The sequence below is a fragment of the Centrocercus urophasianus genome, unplaced genomic scaffold (assembly GCF_019232065.1).
Source record: "Centrocercus urophasianus isolate 14NV4802_14NV808 unplaced genomic scaffold, USGS_Curo_1.0 seq_12, whole genome shotgun sequence".
NCBI classification, from domain to species: Eukaryota; Metazoa; Chordata; class Aves; order Galliformes; family Phasianidae; genus Centrocercus; species Centrocercus urophasianus.
In genome coordinates, this window is record NW_024884364.1 from 66,595,942 (window position 1) to 66,613,197 (window position 17,256).

Here is a 17,256-nt window from a genome sequence, read left to right on the forward strand (position 1 = left end):
TACCTTGCCTGCTGACGATTACCCATAATCCTTTTTTGAGTCCAGTTTCAGCAAAATTCATGTGTTTAAGTTCTATTTTGTAGCACACAAATAATCAAGTAATTTCTAGGTAGATGCTGTAAACCTGTGCTATTATGGATTTCTCTTCTTCCCTTTTTTATAAGGCTGCTCGCTCCACTGTCTGTGACCTTTTGCGGGGATTGTGTTTCTCTATAACTTTAAGTGTTGCCGGTGGCTTAGTTTTGAAAGTAATCAGGGAATCAGGAAGCCTTCAAAAATCTATAATTACAAATTATATCTATAAAGAATAGGATCATTGTCTCTGGCTTACAATGCTGATCAATGTGAATACTCTTTAGTAACAGATACTGTGCTTCTGAGGTTGGCATTATAGTGGAGGGAAGAGTGTCAAACACAACCAACAGGAAGTTTTCTGGAATGAGTGTTTGGCATCCCCCTACAGTTTCTTTGTGTGTATGTGTTTTATACATGTCACAGGCTTACTGGTAATGGTAACATTTGCCTTGCCCAGCGAGCAAGACCCACTCATTTTTGGGAAAGTGGGTCCAAAGAATTTTGTAGGCCTTGTAGGCCTGAATTAAGGCTCATTTTTCATCTACTAAAGCTTCATTGTTTGAAAAACTACCACCACCAATAAAAAAAACAGTTAAGACTAACCAGAATTGCGCTACCTATATCCATTTCGAATATAATCCTTTTCTGTTTTTAAGGAACTGAACTTAATGCCATTGTTATTTTTGGCTGATTTCCACACCTACTTAGCAAAGCATGGGCAAGGATGTTGTTGTGTTCTTTTCTGCAGCACCAATGCAAAGAGTAGTTAAAAATTATAGTTTTTCTGGTGTTTTAAAAAAAAAAAAAAGAAAAAGTTTTACAACTGGACATATTACAAAACTTTATTTTTATTTTTAGCTAAGCATGCAAAATCCAGTCCTATGTATCTCACTGATATTCCAGTACGTACCTCTACCCAGCTTCCTAGGATAATATCCTCACCAAATTGATAGATTGAAGGTGCCTTGCCTTGATCTCTGTATACTGTACTTACTTCTACATGAACCTAGACAAAATCAAAAACATTATAAAATTGAAGCCTTGGCTGATATCATGAGAAACACCATCAACACTTTAAGTTTGTCTCTTGTAAACAGTAAAACCAATCTTACAAGGAAAAAAAAAATTAGGCAATACCACAGAAATGACATTGACATGTTACATACTTAGTCACGTGCTTTCAGACACTAGGATTGTGGGTGCTGTCTGTATGTTTACGAAGGTATTTGTTTCTCAGAAAGGGCAACAAGGACCAAACTGTGCCTCAGTCTGGAGAACTATGTGATAGCACTCTCTTGGCCTCTACCTATTATCCTGATATTTAGAGATTAAAAAAAAAGAAAAAAGAAAAAGAAAAAAGAAAAAAAGGAAATTGTCCGTTCCTTTTTTACTATTGTATTTCTCGTATTTCATTTTATCATGTCTTTGTTCTGAAGTGTCCCTAGCAGGAATAGACTAGTGGTCATTTCAGACTCCCTATCTGCTCCCCTGAGTAACTTATTCAGTCTTAATGAACATGCTAGTTTTCAGATGTGGTTTATAAGCAACTTTTAGTTGTTCTTCAAGGAAGCTACTATAAAGCTGCTAAATTCTGGATTGCTTTGGTAGGCCAGATTTCCTTGGTTATCTAGGTGAAACAAGAACAGCAAACTAACACTTGATTCTCGGGTCTTTCCAGGAAGGGAATGTAAATAATAGTAATAATAATGATAATGCAAAACTACTTCACTACTGTGATAAAAAAATGCAAACCAACTTTGACTTAGACTGTGCCCTTGCCTGCTAGCACTAAATATGTGCTTGTGGGAAAAAGTAAAAATCTCGGTGCACACTTCTCATCCCACCTGGTCCAGTGGGATTTGTGCATCATACCTGAGAAAACAAAACCAAAGCAACTCACATGATGTGATGTGGGCTTGCTCTGCATTTGGAGGGCCCATGGGATGCAGTACCCTTAATGCTGTCCTATCTCCTGGGTACCTTAGGAGCAACAATTCACAAATATTTTGAGTAGGGTAATACAACTGAAGGCTACATTCCCTTTCTCACTTAGATTTTTTAAGAGTTCCTGAGGAGGGAATAAGAGTTTATGTCCAATCCAGCCGTCTATTTACCCTCCCTGGTTTAAGAGCCCAGGGAGAGACAGGACTGGAAAGCTGGCTGAGCTTTGCAAGGAGCCTCTGGTTTATGGCCTAAAGCTACATATTTGATGCCAGATAACTATAATTTGCAGTTTAGGGGACTACAATTAAGGCTGGATTTTATTTCCATTAGCAGTTCATACATACTGAAAATGCACCATAATATTTTTAATTTCTCTTTTTGTTTCTGTGGATTAAATGCATATGTGTGTTTAATAGAATGAATCATTGTCCTAAAAATTATTTCTTTTTCTACAGTCTGTTTAAACACAGAAAAGGGGTTTCTGTGCTTTGTTTCCTCCTTTTAATTTTGTCTTGTCTCGTCTGTTGCATGGGAAGGGGATGGCAAGGATGAACTGCATGTAATAGATTGAGTGTATCAAAGACTTGTTCATCTGTATTACTGAATTTACATACATATATGCAAAGAGTTTGTCTGCACTGTACAGTTTGTCTTTATTATTATTTGTTGTATACACAGATTGAACATGATGAATAAAACATTTATATGAAGGCATACTGAAAAACAACAAAAAAGTTTATGTAAGAAGTAGACTGTGCAAAACATGATTGCACTGGCCACAGTATGGTGAAACTTTATGTAAATATTTTGGCAAACTCAATTTTCCCCTTTTACCATGCCAAAGAAAATTTTAGCTCCTTTAATATGATACCTCTCTTGCTGTTCTCCAGGATGAGATGATACCATTTTGTTCCCTCCAAAATTAATTTTGCTGTTAAGTGAAAGCTGTTTCCAACTATCTATCTATTACTACCAAAATACTATATGCTAAACCTGATGGAATCAATTTGTATTTACAAGTTGAGTGTTTTGTACTTACATGTCCAGATGTCTGTGAATCTGCAGCGTTCCAGATCCTTTGCACGCTTGCTTTGTATTCTGTTCTCGTTCTGGGTTGTAGCTACTCTCACAGATACTGTTTGCAGTGCAATCTAACTTCATCTCACAATTCCGTAGTGAACAGATATGTTAACGCTACTCATGCATCTCTTTACATTTTTTAATCTGTATTTCAGCTAAGGTTTTATTTGGCAAAACCAGTCACACCTGTGGAGTTTCAAAAATTCAGTTCAGCATAGCACTGATCTGTTGTACTTCAAATATTTTATAAATACACAGGCATTTGTGTATTTAAAAGATTGTTCACACTGTAGAGCCTATGAAAAGGTGTCTATAGCTTTCAAATTTTTTTGTAGTACACATGCACAGATGTTCCTCCAAGTGCTGGTTTTATTTTTAGTTGCTCTCAAATCGTAGTTTTTAATTTAGAATTGTTTTCACAAATTTAATGTGTGTAGAGTCAGGTTGATCCTTAACAAACAACCCTAAATACAAATGTAAAGCAATTCTATTTGACTTTGGTATTTACCTGAAACAACACTAAGAATTCCAGCTTTTCATACGTACATGGGGAAACTTTCCCCTTGGTTTAAGACCACTGTAATGGTGAAGTATGAATGCAGGCAGTTTGGTCCATACATTAAAAGTGTGTCTTGCTGAACCATCCATTTATTGGTACAAATAAGATATTATTCAACTCCATTCAGATGGGAATGCAAGTGAAACTAGATGAAGTAAGGAGGTTATCTTACAAATTTCCTGTTGGATAAACTCATATGCTGTGCAATGTATTTTAAAACACCTAATAACAGGTTTTTGTGTGTGTTGGGTTTGTTTTTGTGACTCATCCAAATCCTATGACTTATTTTTAAAGATGCAGTAAAATTTTCCTTCTATTACCTGGAGACAAAAATACTCAGATTTTTCATCCCAGTGCCATTTAGTTACAAAGTGAGATGTTGTTCTGCCAGGAAACAAGGGCAGCACATCAGAAATATCAGAGTGGGTAATGTTCATCTGTGCGTTTCTGTAAGAGCGTTTGGTCAAGGGGGAAAAAAAGGGATCAAGAGGGGGTGAATAATTTACAGAAGTAAATGAATCTATGGCTGTTTTAGAAATGATTTTACTGATGCTATGCAAAATAGGCATACTCCTGCAAGTCACCTGTAGAGGAGTTCTGTGTCATTCTGGGTTTTGTTCTTTCTATCACAAGAAAGCAAGGTTAGCATATCTTTTGTTTTAAGCTTCATCAACCCAGGTGTTATGAAATCCCCGTCTATCCAGTTTGTTTTCAGCACTTACAAATGCTGTTTTCCACAGGCCTTGGAAGCAAGCTTTTACAGCTTCATGCAATTATCCAGCCAGTATGTTTCAATCCCTTGTGCCTCTTCCTGACTTTACTGTTTATGTATCTGGAATTCCTGTCACGGGGAATGGGTGTAACAAAATCACAATTTGTTAATCCACTGTTTTTTACACTTACACAGAGAAATAGTCGTATTCCTTCCATATTCATTTTCCTAGGGAGGAAACAAGACGCAGAAGAGACTTGCTAAAAGCCCCATCTCCAGTTACCTCAGCATGAAGGGGACTGGGGAAGTGTTCAGGCAACAATATAAGAAACAGAATAAAAAGTGGAGAGGAAAATATGTATTCATTACATTTTAGTAGTCTTAGAAAACATAAGGTTTATAACGATAGCACCATTTGATTTGATAACTTACATTTTAATTAGCCACTGATGGTAGTTGTCTTAGAACTTGCTGATATTTTTCCATATGTACCTTAAGAAAAATGTGGAAAATACTTTTTGAAATCCTATGGCTGTGGAACCCACTTAGTAGCCAAAATGTTAAAGTCCATTTTTAAACCAAAATTAAACTAAATTAAACTGTGAGAAAGATTCATCTAAACCTTCTTAAGTATATAAATTTGAAATGAAAGAAAACTACAAAGTAAAATGCATCAAATAGGATGCTGTAACCCTCTAAAGAATTATTTCTTTGTCTGGATACGAGTGCCTGGAATGCCAAAGCTGATCTATAGTATGTAGAAATGTGTTTGTCATACCAGAAAACAGATAAAAAACATCTGCTGAGTCTGAAGAAGAGTTTTGATTATCTAATGTTTCTGTTGTTACAGTACCAAATATGATTGGAAGGAAATAAACTACAACTATCTGTATTTTTCATTGTTTACTCTCTGACTCAGCAGATGAACGTGTAAGTGGAAAAAAGGCAGACTGTAAGAGTATTCAGGTGCGCAATACTCCTAAATACAAACCCAAAAATCCATGCTGTCCAGGCAGCAGGGCTGACAAGATTAAATTTTGTTAGAATTTAATTCTGAATACTCCTGTTCAGGGTTATTTAGGGTTATCAGTATAAATTCTAAGTAATTGTTTCAATATGAATTTTACTTTGAAGTTCTGCAATATTGTATCAATATACTTTTATCTGACATTTTGGCTACCTAGAAAGAAGGTAATTCACTGCTCTGGAGTATGTGACCCAGTATTTCTGTGCATAACTCCTATATAAGTTATGCATAAATGTTTGGTGATTATACTGTGCCACCCTGAGAACATAGGTTTCACAAGCTTCAGTTTTAGAAAGGAAGAATCTAGGTTAAGGAAAAATATGGGAAAAATAAAGCTACATGGGAAGAGGCAATAATGAAAATGGTTATATAAATTCATTTTTAAAAAATTAGCATTCTGTTATGTATTCTGTACCAGTGTATTTTGCTACTTCAAAATTGTTCTTTCTAAAAGAAAACAGATTTCTAGAATAATAATGAAAATGCCTTTTCAGTTGATACATAGTTCCCTTATTTCTGAGTCATGTACCTCTTCAAAAAATCAGAACCTTGGCACCTAAACCACAATGTTAGTTTGATATTAAAAATAAATGCTTTCCAAACTTTTAAGCAATTTCTTGCTCGATCATGATTTCACAAAATATAAGCATTTTTGAAATTAAAATGTATGTATTTTTTTTTTTGCTCTAAGAAATTAAAGGGCTGCCAAATCTACATGTATTTAAAAAAAAAAAAAAAAAAAAGAGAGAGAGACTCATATGTAAATAAGTTAGGGAAGTCCCAATAGTTGTGCATCTTTCATAACTCAATGTGAATTTCACACTGAGCAGCATTTCACCATTGGAAAAATAAAAATAAAATTTTGTTCATACCAGTGCTTTGTTTGTATTTATTGTATTAAAACTTTAATTACTTTGTTGTCATTGTTTGAGCTTCTTTGGCTGTGACCCGGCTACTCCCCAGCATCACTGACTTTTCAAGTCAGTTGACCTTCAGGCCTCTGACTTTGAAAACAGTGAAATTCGGTGAAGACCATATGTGACAGTGCAATCTGTTCCAAACAGTGATTTCTGATAGCATACAGAGTTGTCATCCTAAAAGTTATTAGTACAACAAATTTTCATTGCTTTACTTTCAAGAGGACTAGGCAACTATACATATATAAAACAGTATGAGAAAAGTACATATGAGTGGCAGGATACATATTTGGAATAGCTAATCATACATTTATTAGTTTAATTCCTTATACTTCTATAGGTTATGCATTTGGCTGTATTGTAGAATGTTAAAATGGATAACCAAGTTATTGACTCTTTAACCATAGAAAATCAGAAGTTATCTTGTGGACAAGGATCTCTTCAAACAGTTTGAGTCTTCAGCCAATGGCTGTGGGGTAATGGAACATCAGTTACACAGATTCAATTCTCAATTCTTTGACCAAAAAATCAATCAAACAAACAAACAAACAAAAACTTGATAAATTGCTTTAATGCTTCTTCTGGAGCTGGGGCATAATATGGATGTTTGGAAAGAAAAGAGTCAAACAATTTTTGACAAACACCATAAAATATATCAAATGAAGTACCTGACAAATACTTAGTAGTGCTATTCTTCTACAGGAATACTGTTGCACACTGATATGGAGATTTGAAAACTGAACGTATAATGTAAAAACAAATGACTTTCTTTCATTTTGCGCAAAGATTGCTTAAGAAACAGACATAATGGGAGCAATCTCAGCCTCACTGAAGTTATCAAAAAAATGTGGAGGGCCATTTTTTTTTAAATGATTTTAGTTTTTAGAGCTTGGGCTGTCTTGCTTCCAAATGATTTGTTTGTTGTTGTTATTGTTTTTGTTTTGTTTTGCTATTCATTTCTCTAAGGAGCTGGCATTCACATGACAGTTCCAGAGTATGTACAACCATGCACACCCACACCCACACTCTGAGTACTTCCAAAATTAAATGTTCTAGCAGCCTAAAGAAAAATCAAACTAGAAGAACCCTCAGTCTCTGGTGTCCTTTGTTAAGGGTATTCTGTTCCCAGCCAGATTTCACAAGCGTTTCCATTCCATCCTTCCCAGCACTCGCAGTTTCCACAGTTACAAACACCATTACCTAGAACAGAATGAATAAATGGCAATTATCATAATTGAAATGTGCTACATTAAAATGTGTCTTATGGGAAGTAAAAACCATGATAAAGTAGCTGCATTGTTTCTTTATCATTCCCCTACCTTTTTTTTTTTTTTTTTTTTTTTTTTTTTGCAAGGAAGCATAATTACTGTGTCGTTGCATTAAGAAGCCACCTCAGGCCTACACTTATGAAGAATTAATAGCATTCTTTCATCAGCAGAATTGCAAGTACTGTAATTATGCTACTACTACTTGCACTCAGCTGTTGAAACTCACTGTTCACACTGTACTTTAATGTACAAGAAAAAAAAAAAAGATCATTACATTTAACTAGGAATGTGGAGATAAAAAGTTTAAAACAGAACAGTAATAAACATTTGAACCTAATAATCTTTAAGCCAAAATTCTCAGAAATGCTGAACAAGTAAATAATATCTCAAGCTCACTATTAGATGAGAAATGCATTTATCTTGTTTTGCACATAGAAACACTAAGTACTGAGACCCAGGTTTTCAATTTATTTCAGTGTTTTTCATGACTCCAGGATGCTCAGCCAGAGACTTGTACATCCTGGGTTTCCACTGTGTGCTGCTTTTGATATCAACTTTATGAAGGCCTGTGAATGACTTTCAGCTCAGGACCCCGTTGCCTCTGTACTGGCTACTTGCCCCAGAAAAGGCCACTTGCTAATTGGGTGAGCTGGGAGCCAGCATTTGTGAACAGTATTACTAGTGTCAACCTGCTTGCTCTGACTCTAATTATCTCACGGATTCCTTCCACATCTAATAATTGCTCAGCAAAGGTTTTCTAAAATTAAGATTTGTAACAGGAAGTAGCTAGCAAGTTAATTTAATGATTCCCATGTTGCTACTTGTCACAAGAGCTGTCATGAGAGTTTGCTGGCAGCCTGCCCACGTCTCTTTGCATCTGCCACCCAACCACTTGGACAGTGTTTGGGTGAATCTGCTTTAATCAGTGGCCATCACACCATGAGAAAAACTGTCAGGTATTTTAGCCTCCCACTGAGAGCCATGATTGCCAGAAGATCCCTTGCCCAACATAGCTATATCTCTCATCTAACAAAGATCATCAAGCAAGTGAATGTTTTCTATTACTTAAATATATTACACACCAAGAAAATTTAAATTTGAAGAAATCTCATGATGGCAGCTCTTCCACTATACATTCTTTGGCAAAGAGGAATAAATTGTGATCTACTACAATGAAAATAGTCAATGGATTTCATATCTTGTTTGCTTACTCAAATTCACACTCAGACTTTCTACTGTTGATTTGAAACCTTAAGTTGATTATCATACTGCATAAAGAGACAATTACACTGGGTCTGAATAATCTGAAAATGCAGTTCCTCCATAAGTGGAGAAAGAAGATGGGCTTTGTCTAACACAATTCTCATCATACAGCTTGTTTCTTACAGCAATTAAGAGTTAGCCTGTACCGCACCTGTGCAAATGAGACCATCGTGTTTGTCGCAGTCTCGGTCATCACATTCACAAAAATCACCTGAAATGTACCATTCCTGTGGTGAACAGATGCACTTTCCACAGTGACAGGAACCTGAAATCACAAAGATTATTACTTACAGTCCAGGAGCATCGGCATTTTCAGGCTAGAAAATAACATCTCCAGACATACGTGCACACACACAGATGCATGCACAAAATTACTGCCTGAGAAACTACTGTATGAAAGAAAATAATCAAGCTAAAAGCTTTTTGAATAAAAGGATTCTTTCAAAGTGACCACGAGAATGGCAAAACGTTCCTGCTAATGCTTTGATTCTGCTATTTCATTTAATCAGAACTCACACTTCAAAGATTTCCTTCAGATCTACAATCAGGGCCACTTTCCACATAAACTGTTTTTTTTTTTTTTTTCTTTTTTTTTTTTTTTTTTTTTTTTTTTTTTTTTTGGACTGGAGAGGCTCAAATTGTCTCTGACCCACTGTTACTCCTCATCCAAAGTCCTTAGGGATGTTTCCTATGGACATTCGAACCCCCAAAACCTCCATCAATTTTTGCTCTATGCCAAAAAGTATTTGTGCACATAACTGTGGTTCAGCAGTTTGCTCACTCCTGCAGGTTGGTCTCTAAGGTTGGAAAAGACCACTAAGGTCATCTGGTCCACCATGCCCACTGACCATGTCCCTCAGTGCTGCATCTAAATGTTTCTTGAGCCTTCAGGGATGGTAAGTCCACCAGTTTCCTGGTCAGCCTGTGCCAGTGCGTCACAAGTTTTTCTGTGAAGTTTTTTCCTAATATCCAAACCAAAAAGAGTGGAGATGTTGGAGGTTGAATCCAGAGCTCCTGCGTAACAGATTATACCTCCACAGCCAAAAGAAAGACTCTTCAGTGACATCTAGGTTATACCACCCATAATCCACCTAGAAGCGGGGTGGAACCGAAAACTTCCCTTTAAGGAAAAATTCAGACACCACAATCAAGAGAAAATTCATGGCTCTGAGGCCTGAAAAAGGACAATTGCCACCAGACAAATGTGTATTGGGAAGCCTGTAGTTTGAGAAGAGTCTTTGGGAGCTTTTCTGTACTGGGAGGCTCCACTGGAATTCTGCAACTAGAAATTCCACCTGGCCAATTACAACACTCGGCTGAAGAAAGATGGCTTTTATGGAGACAATCCCCAGCTGTCTGAATCTCCTTTTCTACACAGACTTCAGAACACTTAAGTGCCAAGATGAGGAGTTTAGAAATTGCAGAGGGAAAACACTGTGTGGAGATAGTAATTACAGGAAGTTGCAGCACTAAGCAAACTGAAAAATAAACAACAACAACAAAAAATACACTTACACCTTATAATTATGGAAAATTGAGTTTAAAGTTGCAAAAGCTGCTGACCTTTAACAGAACATGCTTATAAATGAGTTAGATGATGTTGAAAATTGCTCCTTCCTACAATATTTCCAACACAGTTAGAGTACAAAGGCACCAATTTCTTCAATGTATTATTAAAAAAAAAAAAAGAGAGGGAAGCTTGATTCTGTCATTATGTAACAAACGGAGTTCATGGATAATTAAAAGGAGCTGAGCCGTCTTTCATTTCTTTTGACTGACCTCTGAATAAAATCCATGGTAAAAAATCAAGTACATATTATTTTTCCTTAAATGTGGATCTGTTTATGTCAACCAATTTTCCTCATTTCTTTTCCTTACTCACCAAAGGATCTCTGTTGAACCTTAATTTTTTATAACTACAGAGCAGAAAATCTTTTATTTTTTCATTTAAAAATATAATTAATTTACATTGTTTATTAAAAGAAAAGATCCCTGTCTAATTTTAGAGAAATGTTGTTTTAACTTGTAACATATGGAATGTGTAAACATGTCCAGGAACAATTAATGTTTGGAACATTTGGGAATGGAAGTATTTGGTTAAGCATCTACTTTTTCAGTAAGTTCAGTGTGCATTGCCTACTGTGCCACTGACATGAAAAAGACTGATGTTTCCTACAAGAATAAAAATTGCCATTATACAAATAGGCAATGGAGAATTGCATACATACTGTCCAGTTGCTCTATAGGAGCTTTCCTAAGACATACTTGAGTGTCATTTAAAGTAGATGTCTATGCTTATTAAAGTTAGAAGGTACAAACAGCTGAAAATCACACAGAACAGTATGAGAATTTTTGTGGCGTTAAAATAGTTAATAAAATCATGGCATTGTTCGAAACCTGAAATGATTCTGCATAAGCAGTCACTTGATGCTGCTCCTGATGAATGTTCATGATGTACAGAAGATACAGCAAATTTAATGCCAAATCAAGCAAGGAAGATCAGGCTCCATAAGGTAAAATTTGTTATGTATCGAGTATTTTCCCTAAACAGAATGCTGCTCTGGGAGCCTCCTCAGTTTAATTAAAACAAGCCTAATGAGTTGCGGGGTGTTTCCTGGGATCCCAGCCAGATCCTCTCGGATGGGATTTGGCTCATTACCTCACCTGCGCCCTGCAACACTGCAGTAGCAATCTGCAGCCCTGTATTTACTGCCAGGGAGGCAGCAGCATGGTGAATGTTGCTGTTTTCCTTGGGAAGAGCTTTTGCTACAGGTGGCATAGTCAGTGAGCCAAGATTTTCAAAGTAGCCTAGGAATGTGGACACTCAACTTTGCTTATATTAACAGAGTTTAATTTTCTGAAAGTTTTCAGCACTTATCTACTAAAAACCAGAACTCCTTAGACTATTAAATGCGACATACAGAAGTTCAAGCTTCCTCAATCCATTATAGCTCTTCATTATTTTGGCTAGGTTTCCAGCAAGGATGGAGATAACAAACCCCGAAAGAACTCATTAGTACATGTTCTACATTCTCTCTTTGAACAGTTTTGGTTACATACTGCTTAATGCACTGAAAAAGAAGGAACAATTTCTCATTTTTGGCCTTTGGACATAGCCGGTCACATGAGTTATGAACATTTTAAACTATGTTCACTCAGTAAGGCATGGTTTCCAGGCACATTTTTAAATATCAAGAATAGATTTGCCTGAATATTAATAACGTAATAATAATAAGAGCACATAAACAAAAGTTTTGAGAAATTTGTCTCTCTTTGCCTATGATTCCCTTCCCACTCAGAGACACAAGAGATAGTAGCATTCTTCACAACTTCATTCTAGTGGATGTGAAAGTGCTGCCTGCTTTATCTCACCTCACCTAGAATACAAGCTTTAGGATCCTACACAGAGGCTTTTTCTCCCTTGAGGGAGCGTCCCGTAACTGTCAGTTAGGTAGATTTGATCAGTGCTCCAAGTCACTAAAATTCTCTCATCTTTCACAAGAAACACAAGCACCATCTCCAAGGGAAACAGATCATTCCCCAAGTCATAGTATAAAATCACAAAATCATAGAATGGTTTGGGTTGGAAGGGACCTCCAAGGTCATCTATCTTTAACCCTCCTGCTTTAGGCAGGGATATCTCCCTCTAGACCAGGTTGCTCAAAGCCCCGTCCAGCCTGGCCTTGAATGCTTCCAGCAAGGGGACATCCACAACTTTTCCGGGCAACCTGTTTCAGTGTCTCACCACTCTCACATTAGGAATTTCTTCCTAATATCTAGTCTAAATCTACTCTCTTCCAATTTAAAACCATTTTCTGTTGTTCTGTTGCTACACGGCGTTTTAAAAAGTACCTCCTCAACTTTCCTATAGGCCCCCTTCAGGTATTGGTAGGCTGCTATGAGGTGCCCTGGAGCTGTCTCTCCTTCAGGCTGAAGAGCCCCAGCTCTCTCAGCCTGTCGTCATAGGGAAAGTGTTCCAACCCTCTGATCATCTTTGTGGCCCTCTTCTAGACCTGTTCCAACAGCTCGATGTCCTGTTGGGGGCCCTGGAACTGGATGCAGTACTCCAGTTGGGGTCTTACAAGAGCAGAGGGGCACACACTGACTGCTCATGTTGAGTCTTTCATCAACCAGCAACCCCAAATCCTTCTCCTCAGGGCTGCTCTCAAGCTAATTCTCCTCCCAACTTGTATCTGTGTTTGAGATTGCCCTGGTCCACATGCAGGACCTTGCACTTGGCCTTGTTGAACTTTATAAGGTTGGTGTAAGCCCATCTTTCAAGCCTGCCCAGGTTCCTCTGGATAGCATTCCTTCTTCCTAGCATATCAACTGCACCTCTCAGCTTGGTGTGATTTGCAGACTTTCTGCGGATACACTTAATCCCACTGCCCATGTCTGAAGTATCTAAGAAAAAAATACCTGTGCCTAAATTAGTGCTTGTCTAAGTACTGCAATTTACCCCTTGGATATTTGCCAGCCATGCACTTCTGTAAGTTATCTGACATATATTGATATTTCTCTGCTGGAGCAAGCACTTGTTTGTGTCCAGATGTTTCCACAATAATGTTACTTTAGCACCTAATTTGGCACAAGTTCATTATATTGGCTGCCCTGAGGGACACTTTGCATCACATTGGAAACTGTGGTCGAAAAAACTTAGGAAAAAAATCCTACTAGCATTCCTGAACATGGATTTAGGGTCAGAATTTTAACTCCTATAGAAAATAAATGTTTAACAGTGAACTAAAACTGTAGCAAATCAGGACCTCTCTTCCCTACATTAATGAAGACAAGTTTAAAAGCACTTTCACAGCTCATGGCAACTTCCAGAACACTTCAGACTATACCAGTTACAAGATCCCAAACCTCTAGCCAACAGAGAGGGAGAAAAGATTCTTGATCTCTCTGCAAGTTCCTGGTGATTTGTTCCCAAAGCCTAAAATTTACTTTGACATATGCCCTTATATATTAGTTCAAAGTTACTTGTTGATGGAGAAAAACCCACAGGCTGGAAAAAGCAGTTTTCAGCCACCCGAAAGGCAGCAGATAATGCAAATATTTTAAAATTCAACATCATCTTTAATTTTCACTTTTATTTAGAATCTGATATTGTGTATTTTATTGCTCATCTTCACAGTTTATATAAAGAATCACAGGGAGACCATGCCAATGAGGAGCAAAGTTAGCTTCTGTATTACAACAGAGTAATTTAATTCCTGCAGAAACTCAGTATTCTCTTTCGTGTACCCTAATTTAAACATAGATAATTAAATTCTGTAGAAGTAATAGTGAAACACCACAACTTTCTCCTTTTCCATGACTTTGCACCAACTTTAGTGAAATAAATAAATAAATCTTAAAAAAAAAAAAAAAAAAAAAATTGTACAACACGGAGGAATTTGGATAAGCCATAAACAAGTTGAAGAAGATCAGGCTGAGAAATCCATATCCATATACACATAAAAGTTACCGGAAAGGGCAATTTAAATTCTGCCTTATGTAGAAGGTTCTTAGCTGTTTTCTCCAGTTAACAGATAAGATGATCGTTGTTGATGCAGTGGATGTATGGACAGAGGAGATGGCACATCCATCTCCGAGTGGGAGCGTTCCAGCCTCCAGCTAATCTCACCACCCATTTACCATCTCTTCTCTTTTAGCTATGTTACATTTTAAAAAGAGACAGTTTGCACTAAAGGGGAGCAAAGAAACCCTCCTTTCAGTAATGCAATTAGCCATCCTGAAAGACTGCAGGGTAAGAACCTCAGAGAACAATTTGACTTAATTATCAGGATTTTTAAGATTTTATTTCTCCCTCTGGCAAATTTTTATAGCTGGACTGAAGCTGACATAACCACCTTAATAAAAGTTAGGAGATAAGAGAATGTGTTGGATTCTGCCATGGGGACCACCAATATCTACCTTTCATTTGCTGTTGCACTGGCAAAGGGAGGTTGAGCATACCGAATGTTGCTGCTAAGCTCTATCCTCAACTTATTTTTGCCTGAGATATTACATTTTCCATCTTGCCCACTGCAGTGTTACTGCACATAGCATTCTATCCCTAAGACTAGATGGAGTGCTAACATTTGGTTTATAATGTACAGCTGCTTAATGCAAAGCATCAGATAAACAGATGAAGGGAATTATAAGCTATTAACAAACTGCATAGAACGTTAATGCCATTAAGCATGTATGGCTGCAGTGGGTGTTTGACAAAATGGATGTAAGTGCATTAGGGAGCCAAATGTAAATTCTTATAATAACAGGTGCCTTTGAAAGAGTTACTAAACAACAGCCCAATTTCATGCACATTAGTCTGCCAGAACCTGACCATTTCTTCTGCAAGGGCACTGCTGTGGAGAAGATAAGCTGTCAGTCCTTACCCTTTCCTGAGCATAATACACCATCCGCAGACTCGCAGAGACTTCTGCTCTCCTCTTCTGTTATGTTGCACTTCCTTGAATACTGGCACAACTTTCCAAACCACCCTTCCTGGCAAACACATCGGCCGCATGAACAGATGCCGTGGCCTGTAATGACACCAAGTTAGTTATTAGCAAAACAAGCAGAAAACTGTGAATGTGGTCATAGTTGAGATCACCTCCAGATCTCTGCAATGTGAAGGGCATACTATGGAGGAAAGGAAAAGGAAACAGGAAGAGGAAAAAGGGTCAACAAATACAGATAAGAATACAGAAATGGAAAATGGGAAAAAGAAATAAGAAATATGTCCTAGGCAGTACTTCACTTTTCATCATCACAGAATTGTAATTCACCTTAAAAAAAAAAAAAAAAAAAAAAAATCAATCTCTAGCTAGTTAATTAGTTTACTGGGCTTAAAAGAAGTGAATTACATATATCAGTGACTTTTGTCATATCCCACCTCCTATGTAGAACACAGGTGGAAATAAGGGAACTGAGATAATCTGGGAGCTGGGAAATTGGGAACAAGTCGTGGGACTATCTGGCGAAGCACTAAACTGTAGGATGCAGAGACTAAAATCAGCCATTTTACTTTTCTAATTTGTGTACTTTTTGTGAAACAACATAATTTCACTTTACAAACTAGGAGGCAGCACTGTCAGCAGCTCAAAGGAGAGACAACTATTATAGTTTGCTGCAAGTGCTAACAGCCAAATACTTCACTAATTTATATTAGAAAATACTGGAAGCTCCAAAGTCTTGGAGCTGTCCATATTCACAGACATCTAAATGTTCAGAAGAATTTTTGCAGCTCAGATGGTGTATTGATTGCTCTTAATTCTTTTTGGTCTTATTTTCTACACAATTGTAAATGTTCAGTCACAAAGAACACGGCTTTATTAACAACTTTGCAAGTGAGATTAAGCACAGATTACAAATTTACATAGATACATTTAATGTATACCAAACATTATGGATTGAATGAGCAACAAGTGAAATGTAATGCTGCCATAGATTCTTTGTTATGTTTGGAAAACACAGTGATACCACAAACCGAAACAAAAGAGGAAGTAAACAACTGGATATGCTGTACCATATGCAACTCCCAATTAGATGCATTGTCTACATAAACTTACTATGGATAAGTTTCTCTCAGAGTATTTTTATCTGCCTTATCTATTTTTTTTCTTAGCAACACACAGATTACATTTAAGAATATGTCAACTACTGATAAGCAAGATGCTCAACATGACTTAGACGCAGCAATTTGGTTGTAGAGTTACAAATACTTTTACTCATTTTAGGGAAGAAAAGAAATAAACCTACGCTGATTTCACCAAGAAAGTAATTTTGCTTCATTTTAAAGAATGTAGAGAATGATCATGCTTGTAAAGCCTTCATGTAAGTCAAATAAAAAAGTAACAAATAAGCATCTATTTACAGGAAACAATGTTAAGAATTTTCCACATAAAATTTTGATGTACATTGCGTTGGTCATTCCTATCCTCACTTCTGGAGCCAAATGGAACTGTCTGTGTCCAACTTGGGGTAGCTTCTCATCTCCCAGAAGCTACCACTGCAGCCCTCGCTGCTTAAACGCAATACCATACAAATCCCCAGAGCATGAAGGACTAATCTGTTTTTTCTCTGGGGAATCTATCTTACCAAAATAGCATTTACTATATTATGAGGTGAAATGAGGAAAGAGCCTATGAAAACCTGTTTTATTTGGATTAGTTATTTATATCCTACTTGCAGATGCTCTTTGCATTAGTTCGAAGAAATTCAAACAAGCCAACCTAAACAGAAGGGCCAAAACATTATAAACATTGCTTCACAGTTGAAAGTATTATTCCAGTTATTTTAAAAGTGTCCCAGTTTCATTCACTCTCAAAATTATGAGCAGAAATAGCAACAGAAAGCATAGAAGTTTTTGTTCTGAAGATAATTTCCTTCAAGGAGGAGTTTAAAACTCAAAAATATCTCTA

The 17,256-nt window shown here is 36.9% G+C and overlaps 1 protein-coding gene across 1 annotated transcript in view; it reads right to left on the reverse strand.

Moving 5' to 3' along the window:
- Positions 1 to 6,595: 6,595 nt before the first annotated feature.
- Positions 6,596 to 17,256, reverse strand: part of ITGBL1 (integrin subunit beta like 1) — a 125,361-nt gene continuing 114,700 nt past the window's right edge. The window contains exons 9-11 of the mRNA XM_042810434.1: positions 15,229 to 15,375; positions 8,997 to 9,110; positions 6,596 to 7,514 (exon numbers count right to left, since the gene is read on the reverse strand). Coding sequence (XP_042666368.1) covers positions 7,423 to 7,514; positions 8,997 to 9,110; positions 15,229 to 15,375 — 353 coding nt within the window. The 3' untranslated portion in view covers positions 6,596 to 7,422. The remainder of the gene's footprint in view (positions 7,515 to 8,996; positions 9,111 to 15,228; positions 15,376 to 17,256) is intronic.